The 11,726-nt window shown below is 55.1% G+C and overlaps 1 protein-coding gene across 1 annotated transcript; it reads right to left on the bottom strand.

Annotated features, from left to right (window-relative positions):
* Positions 1 to 300: 300 nt before the first annotated feature.
* Positions 301 to 7,633, bottom strand: C1ql1 (complement C1q like 1). Its single transcript, XM_028882641.2, has 2 exons — positions 6,680 to 7,633; positions 301 to 975 (listed from the first exon to the last, which is right to left on the bottom strand). The coding sequence occupies exons 1-2, from the start codon at positions 7,274 to 7,276 to the stop codon at positions 796 to 798; spliced, it is 777 nt and encodes a 258-aa protein (XP_028738474.1). The 5' UTR covers positions 7,277 to 7,633; the 3' UTR covers positions 301 to 795.
* Between the last annotated feature and the right edge of the window lie 4,093 nt (positions 7,634 to 11,726).

Genomic DNA, 11,726 nt, shown 5'->3' with positions numbered 1-11,726 from the left:
CTTATACCACCTGTGACGTCACAGGAACCTAGGCTCTCCACTTACAAGGTTGTCTGTACCTTGTTTCCAATGCAAAAATGGCACTTTGCCACCACATGAGATGTAACTGAATTGCTTCCCACTCCAGCTGCCTGCGTGGGCTGTGGTGAACATCAGGCCTTTTGGCCCTTTCCTAGAGCAGCTATGACTCCAGCATCTGGTTGTCCCCAGAAATTTTTACCATACTCCTTCCCAGTCTAGAGGGCAGGGTCCGGGGCACCTTCTACAGACTTCCCCAGGGCACAGACTGAAAGCCCCACGGGGTGGAAATGTTTTTTATTATAGCTTTGGTCAGACCAGTTGCAGCTGTTCCAGGGTTTTGTGGGTGCTGGGATGTTATCCAGCCCCTAACCCGCTCCTCCCCCAGGTGGGGGGGTCACCCCTCAGGAAGCAACCGCGCCAACTCCCCGCCCCCGCCCCCAGACTGGGGCTGGCTGGCAGGAGGGGGTGGGCAGTAAACAGTCCTATTGTACACATATACAGTGCAGGCTGGGACCAGGAAGGCAACCTGCCACCTCGGCCGGAACTGCGTGCGGGTGGGGAGGGGTGGGGGTGGGGGACGACGGGGAGCTTTGCGCTCCAAGAAGTAAAGGCCTGGACTAGGTGGTGGAGGCGGGCTAGGGGCGATTCAGCCTGGGAGAGTCGGCAGCCTGGGCTAGGCAATTTGGAAATGAGTAGGGAATGGGTTCTTGTTTGCCTCTCCCTAGAGGGGAGCCCCAGGGATGAAGAGCCACGGATGGAAAGGGGTGCAGGGGCTCAGTCTGAATAGATGATGAAGCCAGAGAAAGTGCTGTATTTGTTGCTGTTGCCCCCGTGCGCTTTGCCTCCATCCAGCTTGATGAAGACCTCATCGCCTGCGTCCAGGTGCAGGATCACGCTGTTGCTGGCGTAGTCGTAGTTCTGGTCTGCATCCTGGGCAATGGCGCTGGCCCGTACCTAAGGGAGGTGGGGGGCGGGGCGGGGGCAGGGCGGAGGTGGGGTTAGGGATGGGAAATGGGACAGCGTGAGAGGGGAAGGAGGTGAGGCAGCCACATGGTGAGGATCTGGAAGCTCTAAAGCCCAGCTTTCCAGCCATTCAGGACCTTGGCCTTCTTTCCATCATCCCACCCTATTCCCTTTTAATCATGCAGAACATTTTTGGGAGCAGACATAGAGGAGCCCTGGATTCTAGGGCAGGGCACATCTGGGCCCGAATCTGAAGTCCAGATGGAGTCATCCTCTGTAACTCCTGCAGGTCTTTCCATCTGCCTACTGCCCACCTCAGTGCCTCCAGGGTGGCCCAGCTGGGAAGTCCTTCCTTGTACAGAGGGCTGCCTTGTACTTCCTGAGATGAAAGATCTCCCCTCCCTCTGTCCTTAGCATTCCTTCCTCTCTGCTTCAATGTCGACGATGTTTTCATTTCTCTCCCACCCACCTGCTCTCATGTCAATGGATGGACAAAGGATACAGCTTGGCCACAGAGAGAGGCAGCTTGGGTAATACCAGACAGCTAGGAAGGCGCTTCCCAGAAGCAAGGCTGGGCCTTTGGTCCTGTCCAAAGCTTACTCTAGAGTCTCTCACCTTGGCACTGAGACTCCAGGCCTGGTAATTCCTTCCCCTTCTGGCCTTTAATTGACTTCACTGCCCAAGGCCTCTGGGAGTTGGAGCTCTAACCCTGTGACTATTGCTCTGGCCAGAGGACTTCTAACTCTTGGTGTTTCATCCTAGGGTGGTAGAGAGGAACAGGATGGGAGGAAAGGAATTGGGGCCTTACATTCTCTGTGGCCCTTGTCTTGAAGGAAGATGAGGACAGGAGGAGACAGCTCAAGGGAAGCACTAGCATTTGAGTTTGAAGGCTGCTGTGACTTCTGGAGGCTCTGACTAGTTTTAAGACATTGGGGAGGGTGGTGGTAGTTGAATTATCTGTGAACATTTCTGAGGCAACAAGAGAACTAAGCTTTAGGACCTAGGGTCTCCCTAAAATAAAGGGTAAGGAACAGAAGAGGGCATGGAGAGTCAGCTCAGTGGATTAAGACCACTGGCTCTTCTTCCAGAGGGCCCAGGTTCGATTCCCAGCACCTACATCACAACTGCCCGTAACACCAGCTCTAGGGGGTCCTATGCCCTCTTCTGGCCTCTAAAGTCATCAGGGCACATGTGATGCACAGACATACATGCAGGCAAAACACCCAGACACATAAAGTAAATTTTAAAAATTAAAAAGAGTAGAAAAGCTGTGCCCTGGATTGTGGCTTGCGGTGGGGAAGGCTGTGTTGAACAGGGTCCTCAGGCAGGCTTTTCCACAGTTCTCTCTCCTTCTCTGAAGGCAGCTCCTGCAGCCTCCTAACCCAAGACTAATGTCTAGGCTGAAGCCACATCGTAGTTGGCAGTGGAGGGAGATGGGACGATGGGGGAGCTGAGGGAACTGTAACTTCGGGCCGTCCTTGCTAAGCAGCTGACTCAGCAGCAATGCCATAACCAAGAGGACCCAACACACTTCAATGCAACTCTCCCAAAAGTCAACGTCCTTCCAGCCCCTTACCTCTCCTTAACCTCTTCCCCAGTCTGGAACTATGTGAATTATAACTGGGGAAACATCTCCTAAAAAAAAGTGGGAGAAGGGGCTGGTGAGCTACCTCAGCAGGTGAAGGTGCTTACTGCCAAGCCTGATGACCCGAGTTCAGTCCCCGGGAACCCACACGGTAGGACAGAACTGACTCCTGCAAACTGTCCTCTGATCTCCACGCCAAGGAGTGCTGTGTCCTCACCTCAATAAATATATGTAATGAAATTTTAAAGGTGGGCCTGGAAGTAGTGGCCCATGCCAATCAGCCCAGCACTCAGGAGGCAGAGGCAGGTGGATTTCCATGAGTTCAAGTCCAGGCCAGCCAGGGCTACACAGAGAAACCCTGTCTCAAAAAAAAAAAAAAAAAAAAAAAAATTAAGATGGGAGGAAATAAGGGAGAGGCTGTTTATTCAGGGCCTGGGTTTCTCTGTCTAGAAAACTGGATGAGAAGTCCCTATCTGACTGCTGCCACCTTTACAAAAGCCTGTAGATGATAAAGGAAAAAAATTAAGTCTAGCTGGGGCTCTAAACTAGCAAAGAGGAGCTGGGAGCAAGCAGCCAACCTCTGTATTGTTCCCTGGGCCCTAATCCTGGCAGTATTTATTATTACACGTGCACTTCATTATCTTTGCTAATAAATTACTACTAATAACAATTATTTTTATTACCCAGATTAATTTAGCCTTAACTCATTAAAAGAGTGTGCTCTTTAATAGCCAAATCCATTAGAACACAGTCATCCGTCAACAGGAATCTCCTGGTGATGTGACAGGCATCAGAACTGTTATGTTTATTATTTATTCATCACCATGATTGTTGCTGTAATTATCCTAATTATCCATGGAAGCAGCAAGAATTTATGCCCTTCCATCCTTAGCCAGTGGGGGATCCTGAAATGGAACCCAGGGGTCCCGATTCTCTACTCAAGACCGGAAGCTTTTGAGGCATCCAGCTCCTCTTAGAGGCCCTAGGAAAGATGGGCGAATTGAGGTTGCCATGGAAGCCAGAAGGCAGCCTGTTCCTTGTCAGAAGAGACTGCCAAGAAAAGAAACTGAGGCAGTGGTTGGACCAGGGGAACTGAGACGCCAGGCTAGTCGGGGAAAGCGCTCCCGTCCCCAGTCCATGCTGGGGTCTTGGGTATGTAGGTGTGGTCCCCGAACTTGCCAGCCTGGTTCATAGAGGACTGTCGGCTCACCGATTTGCTGGGTCTCTTCTATACTAGGCTCTGTGCTGTGAATAGGACCGGAAGTTCGAGAGGACAGTTGGGTCTCTTTCTCACTCCAGGTGAGAGGCTGATCCCCAGGAGTTTTGTTATGGCACAGTCCTCAATTTATATACCTCTGTCAGCTCTTGTCCTCCCAGCTTTCACCCACATATAGTACACATCTCCCCATGTCCCCTCCCCTGGACAAACAGCACTCTGACCACGGGCATGTCCTCACACAGCCTCTGCCTGTAGCCATGTTTATCAATTTTGTGTCCACCCTGACCTGTCTGAACAGCTCAGCCGCCCCTAGAACCCTTTCCTCTGGCTCCCCAGCCTAATCACCAGTGCCAGGCGCCATCAGATTGGGGGTGTTGACGCAAGGCTATCCCTGCGGAGGGAGGGCAGTGGACCTTAGACAAGGGTCCTTAGGCACCAGGCATGCAGATGGCAAACCCCTTTCTCTACTCATCCTGCCCAGGGAAGGACCAAAGGCCAGAATTGGCCTGCCTTCCCAAAGGACTGGAAACCTCTTTGTAAGGGGGAGGGGGGGAAGCACTCAACGCCCATGGTGGCCTCTGATCCTGAAGGCATGGAAGGCAGAAGCTCCTCTCCTCCATTTCCACCCATTGCACAGCCCGGTCATAGTTTTCTCGGCTTAGTTCAATGTTCTCACCTACCTCTGGGCCAGCCTTCCTCTGCATTTGACCTTTCCCTTCCTCTTTAGTGGTATCTCCTAACCTGGTGAAGCCGGGTTCAACATGCTTTTCTTCCGGCCAAGTGGTTCTGAGCCAGGGTAGGGCCGCCCCACTGAACCCCTCCCTCTCTCAGACAGCACATCTTTAATGTAGTGCTGAGTGGAGTGTGATTGTGTGACCGCATCTGCTGTCCCTACTACATGAACCCTTGGTGCCAAACAAGCCTCACTCCTTGTTGCCTGTGTGTGTGTATGGGGGGGGGGTCACGACAAATTTGTGGAATGATTAACGAGATTCAGCGAGCCTCTTGGACAATCTGGAAGAAGTCACGAGAGGATATGGGGGAGGAGGCTGCAGCGTCCATTGTTGCTCTTAGTCATTTTTTCGTGTTTTGTTTGGGGCGACGTCTTGAGTAACTGTCAGTGTGTGGAGGCTTTGAAAGGGCCCTAGAATGGCCCTCAGTGAGCCTCCGGCAGCCTGGGGTCCTCTCTCCTTGGGAACTCTTCTTCTTCAGGCTGGGCTAACACCCAGGCTCTGAGGGAGGGAAGACGTTTGGGGAATGGTTTCAGTTCCCAGAGACTAAAGCAAGTGACTGCACTACAAGTACCGGCCATCTTAGGAGCCTCCTCAGGCCCAGTTGCTGGGGCCCTGCTGGGACCCCTGTGATGGGGCAGAGTCCAAGGGCCTAGGAACCACTCTCCAATCCCAGCAAGCCCCCGGCCCCCTAAACCTTGTCTCTGGGCCAGCTCAAACTTTCTTTGAGGAAGGAAGGAATGCCATCAATGAAGGTGACATTGCTGCGTGCCTTATTGGTGATTAATAAGGGGACTTGTGGGGCCGTCTGCAGAATGAGCTTGTGCTGGATTCCGGGGCCTTTCCATTTGGTCAGGAACCAAGGACAAAGAGGAGAGACACCAGAAGCCTGACAGACACACACGGGAGAGAGACGCAGCAACAGGGAAAGTGGGGTGGGGGTGGGGTGGGGGTTGGACCCGGAGAAGAGAGACAGAGATGAATGGCAGGTTCCGGGAAAGAAATGGTCAAGAGGCAGAGAAGGAGGCAGAAACCATAGAGCGGAGTTGGGGGAGCAGGCAGAAGAAAGAAAAGAGGACAGACTTCCATGCAGACCGGCTTTCTGCCCACTCTCCTGTCCCCAAACTTTGCAGATCCCAAAGCAGGGTACTGCTGCAGTGGGAGGACTTCCGAGAAGATCTGGAGTCTCAACCACAGGGGATTCCTTCTAACTTTCACTTGCCTACCTCAGTTCTGACCCTGGCCTCTGAGAAGAGAAGGTTCAGCCTGACCACGCCCCCGGGGTGGGGCTCATGTAACCCCGAGGTGAGAACGCTGGCAACTGGGAACCCAGGGTGGTGGTTCCAAGGAAAACGCTGTGCGCCCGCGGTCCCTGTCTCTAACACACGCACTCCGGGGGACAGAGAGGACCCTTCCAGCTCCCTATCTTCTAGGGTAGTGGAGGAGTTGGACCTGGAGACCTTAAGGAGGGGAGTTTCTATCACTCCGCCCCGCCCCTGGAGGAAACTTTTCCCCGGAGGCGCTGGATAGCTCTGATACTCTGGAAAAGGTTGCGCATTCCTGGGGGTTTGCAAAGGGTATCAGACCAGCTCGGTGGTTCCTTCTCTAGAGGCAGAGATGTACTGCAGCTAAGGCTACTGGGCGCCGGACTCCCTCTGCCTTTGTGCCCCAAACATTTCCTGCAGCCCTTCTCCTCCTGTGCGCACAGCCACTGGGCTTAGCGTCCTCCAGAGCCGAGACTGCTTCTCCTTATCGGTGCCCTAGAGCACATCCTTGCTGTTCCCTTAAAGCCAGTCGGCGTCAGCTTGAATTTTAGCTCTCAAGTGAAATCAGCCTGAATCAGCCTCCCAAGGGCCAAACCCCCAAGGACCAGTCCGTGCGCCCTAGAGCCTTATGATCTGACTAGTTGGATTTATCTTTACGCATTTCCACTCCGCGGGCGCCCTGTAGCATTTGCCTTAGAGCTCAAGCCCAAGGGCTGAAGAGTCAGGGGTGCCCGTTAATTGCAACCATTCTTCACGTGATAGTTAAGGGGGCCGCTTTAGGGTCTCCACCTACGCCTGCCTGATGTCCCTGCCGACTCTGATCCAATACGCATTCTCCTTGGGGCTCCCTGGGTGCCCTGCCCCCAGGTCAGCCCCATGCCCCCTCATGGCCCACCTGGCCGTTCTTGCAGAGGTCCGCCCACATACTGGTGCCGTCGCCGCCGCGCATGAGGACGTGGTAGGTGAAAAAGTAGGTGCCAGGAATGTTGCATGTAAACTTGCCGCTGGCCGCATCGTAGTTGTTGCCTAGGTTGGTGACCACGTCGTCAAACTTGAGCACCTCGTAACCCTCATGAGGGTTCTTGAGGCCGGCGTAGAAGGCCACGCGTGGCACCGTGGTATAGGTGGCCGTGCTGATGGCGCCGCTGCCTCCTGAACCCGGCAGGCCAGGAGGGCCAGGCTTGCCTGGCTCACCCTTCTCTCCGGGCGGTCCCACAGGACCCGGAGGACCCCGGTCCCCTGGAGGCCCGGGGGGGCCCGGCTTGCCGGTGCGGCCCGGCTTCCCCTGGGGGCCCTGCACCAGCGTGGAGGGCGGGGGCGCACCGCTCTGCTCGCTCAGAGCGTCGCCGCCGTCGGACCGCGCGCCGGCGCCGGGGCCCCGCGCGGGGTAGGGGTCGCACACCATGCGGCAGGTGCCCAGCATCTCATAGTGGCCGTCCGGGCCGCCCGAGCTCACCAGCACCGGGATGAGCACCACCAGCACGAGCAGCATCACCACGCCCGCGGCAGCTGCCAGCAGCGTTTTCCGGCCGGCGCGGAGCCTGGGGAGAGCCGGGCCACCCGGCCGCGCCGTCGGGGCAATGGTGCCGGCGGGTAGGGGGCGCGGGCGCGATGCCCGCGCTCAAGGGCGGTCCGGCGGGGCTGCGGGCATGGGGCCGGGGCCCGGGCGCCGCGCTGCGCTGCTTGCGCTGCGGAGCCCAGCAACCGGCTTCGGCCTCGTGCTTCCCTCCCGCTGCGCTGCCCAACTGAACGCCGCGGCCGCCGCCTCCCGCCTTGCGCCTAGCTCCTCCCGCCTTCTCCGGCTGGGGCCACCGCCCCCTCCGCTGGGCCCCGCCCACCCGCTCCGCCGGTCTCGGAGAGGGCGAGGGGTGGGGCTGCGGGCGGGACAGGCGCCTAATTGGGCCGCGGCAGCCGTGAGGCGGGAGAGGCAGAGAGGGGCGGGGTTTAGGGTGGGCGCCACAGAGGTAGCGGGAGACTGAGGCTCGGAAATGGGAAGGGGACTAGAGTCAGGTAAACAATGAGGATCCCAGAGGGAAGGGGCGAGTAAGACCAAAGAGCCAACGGAAGGGAGAGGCAGCGAGCCCAGAGTGGCCTTGAGATAGATGTCCCAGGGGTCCGTCCCGAGGAAAACCGCGACAGGGGCAAAGGACCACCACCTGCAGGAGGCTGAAGGATGAAACACGGCCCCTATCTGCAGGGAGATGTTGAAGGGTGTGTGTGTGTGTGCCAAGTGAGGAGCAGGACAGACCAAGAAAGAAGGACAGAGTGAAGGCCAAAGCCACGAAAGAAGACTAGGGAGGGGCCATTGTGTGGGCACCCGGGCCTCGCATCCAGATAACCCATCTGGATCCTTTGCTTTTTTAGGGTGCCCAGAGGACCTCTAAATTCTAATAGCAGCCACCTCGTCTTTCCTTTCCTTTTTTTTTTTTTTTTTTTTTTTAAATTCTAACTGTTAGGGGGACACCTTCACCCAGGGTGGCAGCGGAAGCCTCCTTTTCTACTGCCCCGGGGCCATCTGCTAGGCTGCCCCTGCCTGCAGCCTCTTCTTCGGGACTTCCTCTGATCCCAGCTACTAGCTAGACAAGGGAGAAACAAGGACCCTGAGAAGGTGCGGGACCCCCATGTTATCTCCTAATGCTAACCAGTCCTGGGTAGTGCTATTTTCCAGCTGCCAAAAGAGGAAGGGTTGATCTCCCCTAGCCCCTTAGGGGACTCCCTAACTCCTGTCCCCATCAGGTTGTGTGAGGCTCTCCTCTTCCTGAGTGCAGTAAAGTGTTTGGGTTGCATAAACTGAAATGTGTCTGCTTCCATCAAAATATTTGTCATATTATTTGAAACCCAGCTCAAGCTGCCTCACTTAGTGTTCCTCCTTTACCTCCCTTTTCCCGAGGAGGACTGTGTCTTTCCGAGGCCTCTGGCCACGATAAACAATGACACTCCAGCTCATTCTCTTTGGCTGCAAGACTTCTCCCAAGCTCACACGCCCACCGCCGGCCTCCCACCGTCCACTTGATTCTGTGACTATTCCTCCCTAAGACTGAGACTACGGAACACAGGAATAACCAATGGAAGGAGTAGGGGTGGGCGGGACGCTGCCGGAGAGGACCTTCCGAGTAGGAACCCGGGTCAGAATGACATGCATCACCAAGGAGGAGGGAGCTGAAACACACACACACTGTTGGATGCTTTGTGTGTATGAACACACTTGATCTTCACACCAGCCTAGATATAAAGCCCACCATTATTCTCATTTTACAGTTGGAGAACAGAGGCTCTGCGAAGTTAAGAGATGTGCCCCAAGTCACCAAAGAAAGATATGGCAGAGGTAGAATTCTAGCCTGTAAGCCTCGCTCCCAGCTGTTCCAACCTCAACGCGACAGGGGTCTCTAGGGACTGGCTATTGTCCAAAGTGCAAGGTGATGCGAGCATGCCTTGGTGTCCCTACGCTTCCCCAGGCCGAGTAGCCCTCAGCTCTCAGCTGTAGGTGGCCTCCTGGTCCCTCGGGGCAGTTTCTTAAGTGCAATTCCCTTTAGAGCGACCTGTCTGGTGACCTGAGTGGCACGTGCGTGGCCATGGGAGTATGATTTGTCCAGACTCCCAGCTTTCAAGACACACACCCGAGCCCCTCGTCCCTTAGGCTTCCGGCGTTCATTAGTAGCTTGGCAGGCGGGGGAGCCAACCCAACAGCCTGTAGCCGCTAAGGAGGGGGTGAAGGCGGCCACCCCCGCGCTCGCCCGGGCGTCCGAGAGCCGCGCTCGCCGCCGAACCGTGCTCCGCCCACCGCCCCGAAAGCGCGCCCGCTCCCCTGGCGCGGTGTGGCGTCTCTGTCAGCCCAGCCGGATTCTCCCCGCTTCGCTGGAGTGGAAAATAACGGCTTCAAACTTTGCAGAAAGGAGCTGGTGCCAGCACTTTAATTAACAGCCATCTTGGCCTGTGAGCCTGAGCCACCGCCTCCTCCCCTGGGCTCCTCCCCTGGGCTCTCCCGGCCAGGCCCAGGTCCCACAGGAGACCATCCTTACCTCCCGGAGCTCAGCGCTCCTTTTATCAGAGAGATCAAGACTGGACGGACTGAGAGGATGCTGCATTAACGGCGTCTCCCCATTTTAATTCGTAAAAAAAAAACACTCCTCTAAGCTTTCTTCATTCTCAAAAGCCGGATCCCAGATTCTGGAATTAAAGAACTAGGTACCAATTCCACCTGGTGATTTTAGATCGATGGACTTGCCTCCATACCTCCCCGTATCCTCCTCTGGCAAAAGAGTGGTTGTGGGGGACTAAATGAGATATAATGTATGTAGAACGTAATATAATTGTGTCACCTCAAGCCTAAGAAAGTCTTCTTACCACCCACTCTTGGCATAAGTTGGTTGTGTGTTACGCTGTCTTTCCTGAAGATTGTAGTATTTGGGCTAGGAGAGGACAAAGGGTGTGTGTGTGTGTGTGTGTGTGTGTGTGTGTGTGTGTGTGTGTGTGTGTATTTCTAGGTTTAGAGGGGGCACACAGATATATTTTTTTTTTTTAGACAGGGTTTCTCTGTGCAGCCCTGGCCCATCCTGGAACTCACTCCGAAGACCAGGCTGGCCTTGAACTCAGAGATTCGCCTGCCTCTGTCTCCCAAGTGCTGGGATTAAATGAGTGCACCACCACCGCCGGGCCCCACACCCTTTCTTGACTATGGGCCAATTACTAGCCCCCCCCCCGCCCCCGCCCCACAAGTGAGGGCAGGTAGCCCCCTGCTGCGGCTGGAATTCTGTAGTTGTTAAGGACAAAACTTCTGGCTTCAGTTTCCCTCTTTTGAGTGAGGCTTCATCCATGTAGGCCCCTCCATTTTCGTGGGGGGGGCGTAGGTCCTCAGTGCTGGAGTGAATTGCTTGGGGGGGGCCACAGGAAAAGGAGTAAAAGGTTTCTAACTTGTGTGTGGCTGCATTTAGGAGTGAGTAGCTGTTCCCTGGTGTGGGGAGGTGCTCTGAATGAATGTGAGTGGGTGTGAACGTGTGAGAGACCGTGTTAGCGCGTCTGAGGGGAGTGATGAAGGGGAGCTGGCTGCGCTTTGACTCGGCAGCGGGGAGCTCTGCATTCAGCTGTTTTCGCCTGGACTGGAGACACCTGGGCACTGCAGGACGGTAGTGGCGATCTGGGCACCGCAGGACGGTAGTGGCGATCTGCCCCACGAAAAGAGCTTAGTGGAAGCACTGTTTGGCAGGCGACACCGCCAGAAAGAAACTATAAACGCTAAGGTAATATTAATGCAGCCAACGTGGGTTTTCAATCCACTTACTAAATGCCAGAATCCATTTCAAGCACTATATATGTATTCCCTTCTTTAAAATTAACAGTTGATTATCATGGACTTAAAGTTATTATGTGTCTTTTAAAAATGATTATGTTGTGTGTTTGAGTATTTTGCCCACATGTATATCTGTGCACCACTTACGTACCAGGTGCCTGTGGAGTCCAGAAGAGGGCATCGGAGGCCTTGGAGTTATAGATGGTTGTGAGCAGCCCCCATATAGGTGCTGGGAATTGAACCCAGGTCCTCTGGAAGAGCAGCCAGTGCTCTTAAAGGCCGAACCATCTCTCTAGGCCCTAAAGTTATTATATGTCTTTATTTATTTATTTATTATTCTTAGATAAATTCTTTCTATGTGGCAATGCCTGTGCTAGAATTTGATATGAAGACCAAGCTGGCCTCGCCACGTTTTTTTTGGGGGGGGGCCAGGGGTTCAAGACAGGGTTTCTCTGTAACATTGGAACCTGTTCTGGAACTCACTCTGTAGACCAGGCTGGCCTCGAACTCACAGCGATCTGCCTGGCTTGCCTACTGAGTGCTGAGGTTAAAGACGTGCGCCACCACCGCCCGGCTCCAAGCTGGCCTCGAACTCATAGCGATCCACCAGCCTCTGCCTCCTAAGTGCTGGGATTAAGGACATGTGCCACTATGC

Source organism: Peromyscus leucopus, chromosome 8b (genome assembly GCF_004664715.2).
Source record: "Peromyscus leucopus breed LL Stock chromosome 8b, UCI_PerLeu_2.1, whole genome shotgun sequence".
Lineage (NCBI taxonomy): Eukaryota > Metazoa > Chordata > Mammalia > Rodentia > Cricetidae > Peromyscus > Peromyscus leucopus.
The sequence above is the reverse complement of the archived record's forward strand: the minus strand, read 5'-3'. Positions and strand labels throughout refer to the sequence as shown.

Bases quoted from the DNA above. Each gene is read 5' to 3' on its own strand.
- C1ql1 (XM_028882641.2), bottom strand. From the start codon at position 7,276: ATGCTGCTCGTGCTGGTGGTGCTCATCCCGGTGCTGGTGAGCTCGGGC. The intron at 976-6,679 runs GTGGGCCATGAG...CACCTCCCTTAG, and splicing joins ACCTCTGCAAGAACGGCCAG to GTACGGGCCAGCGCCATTGC.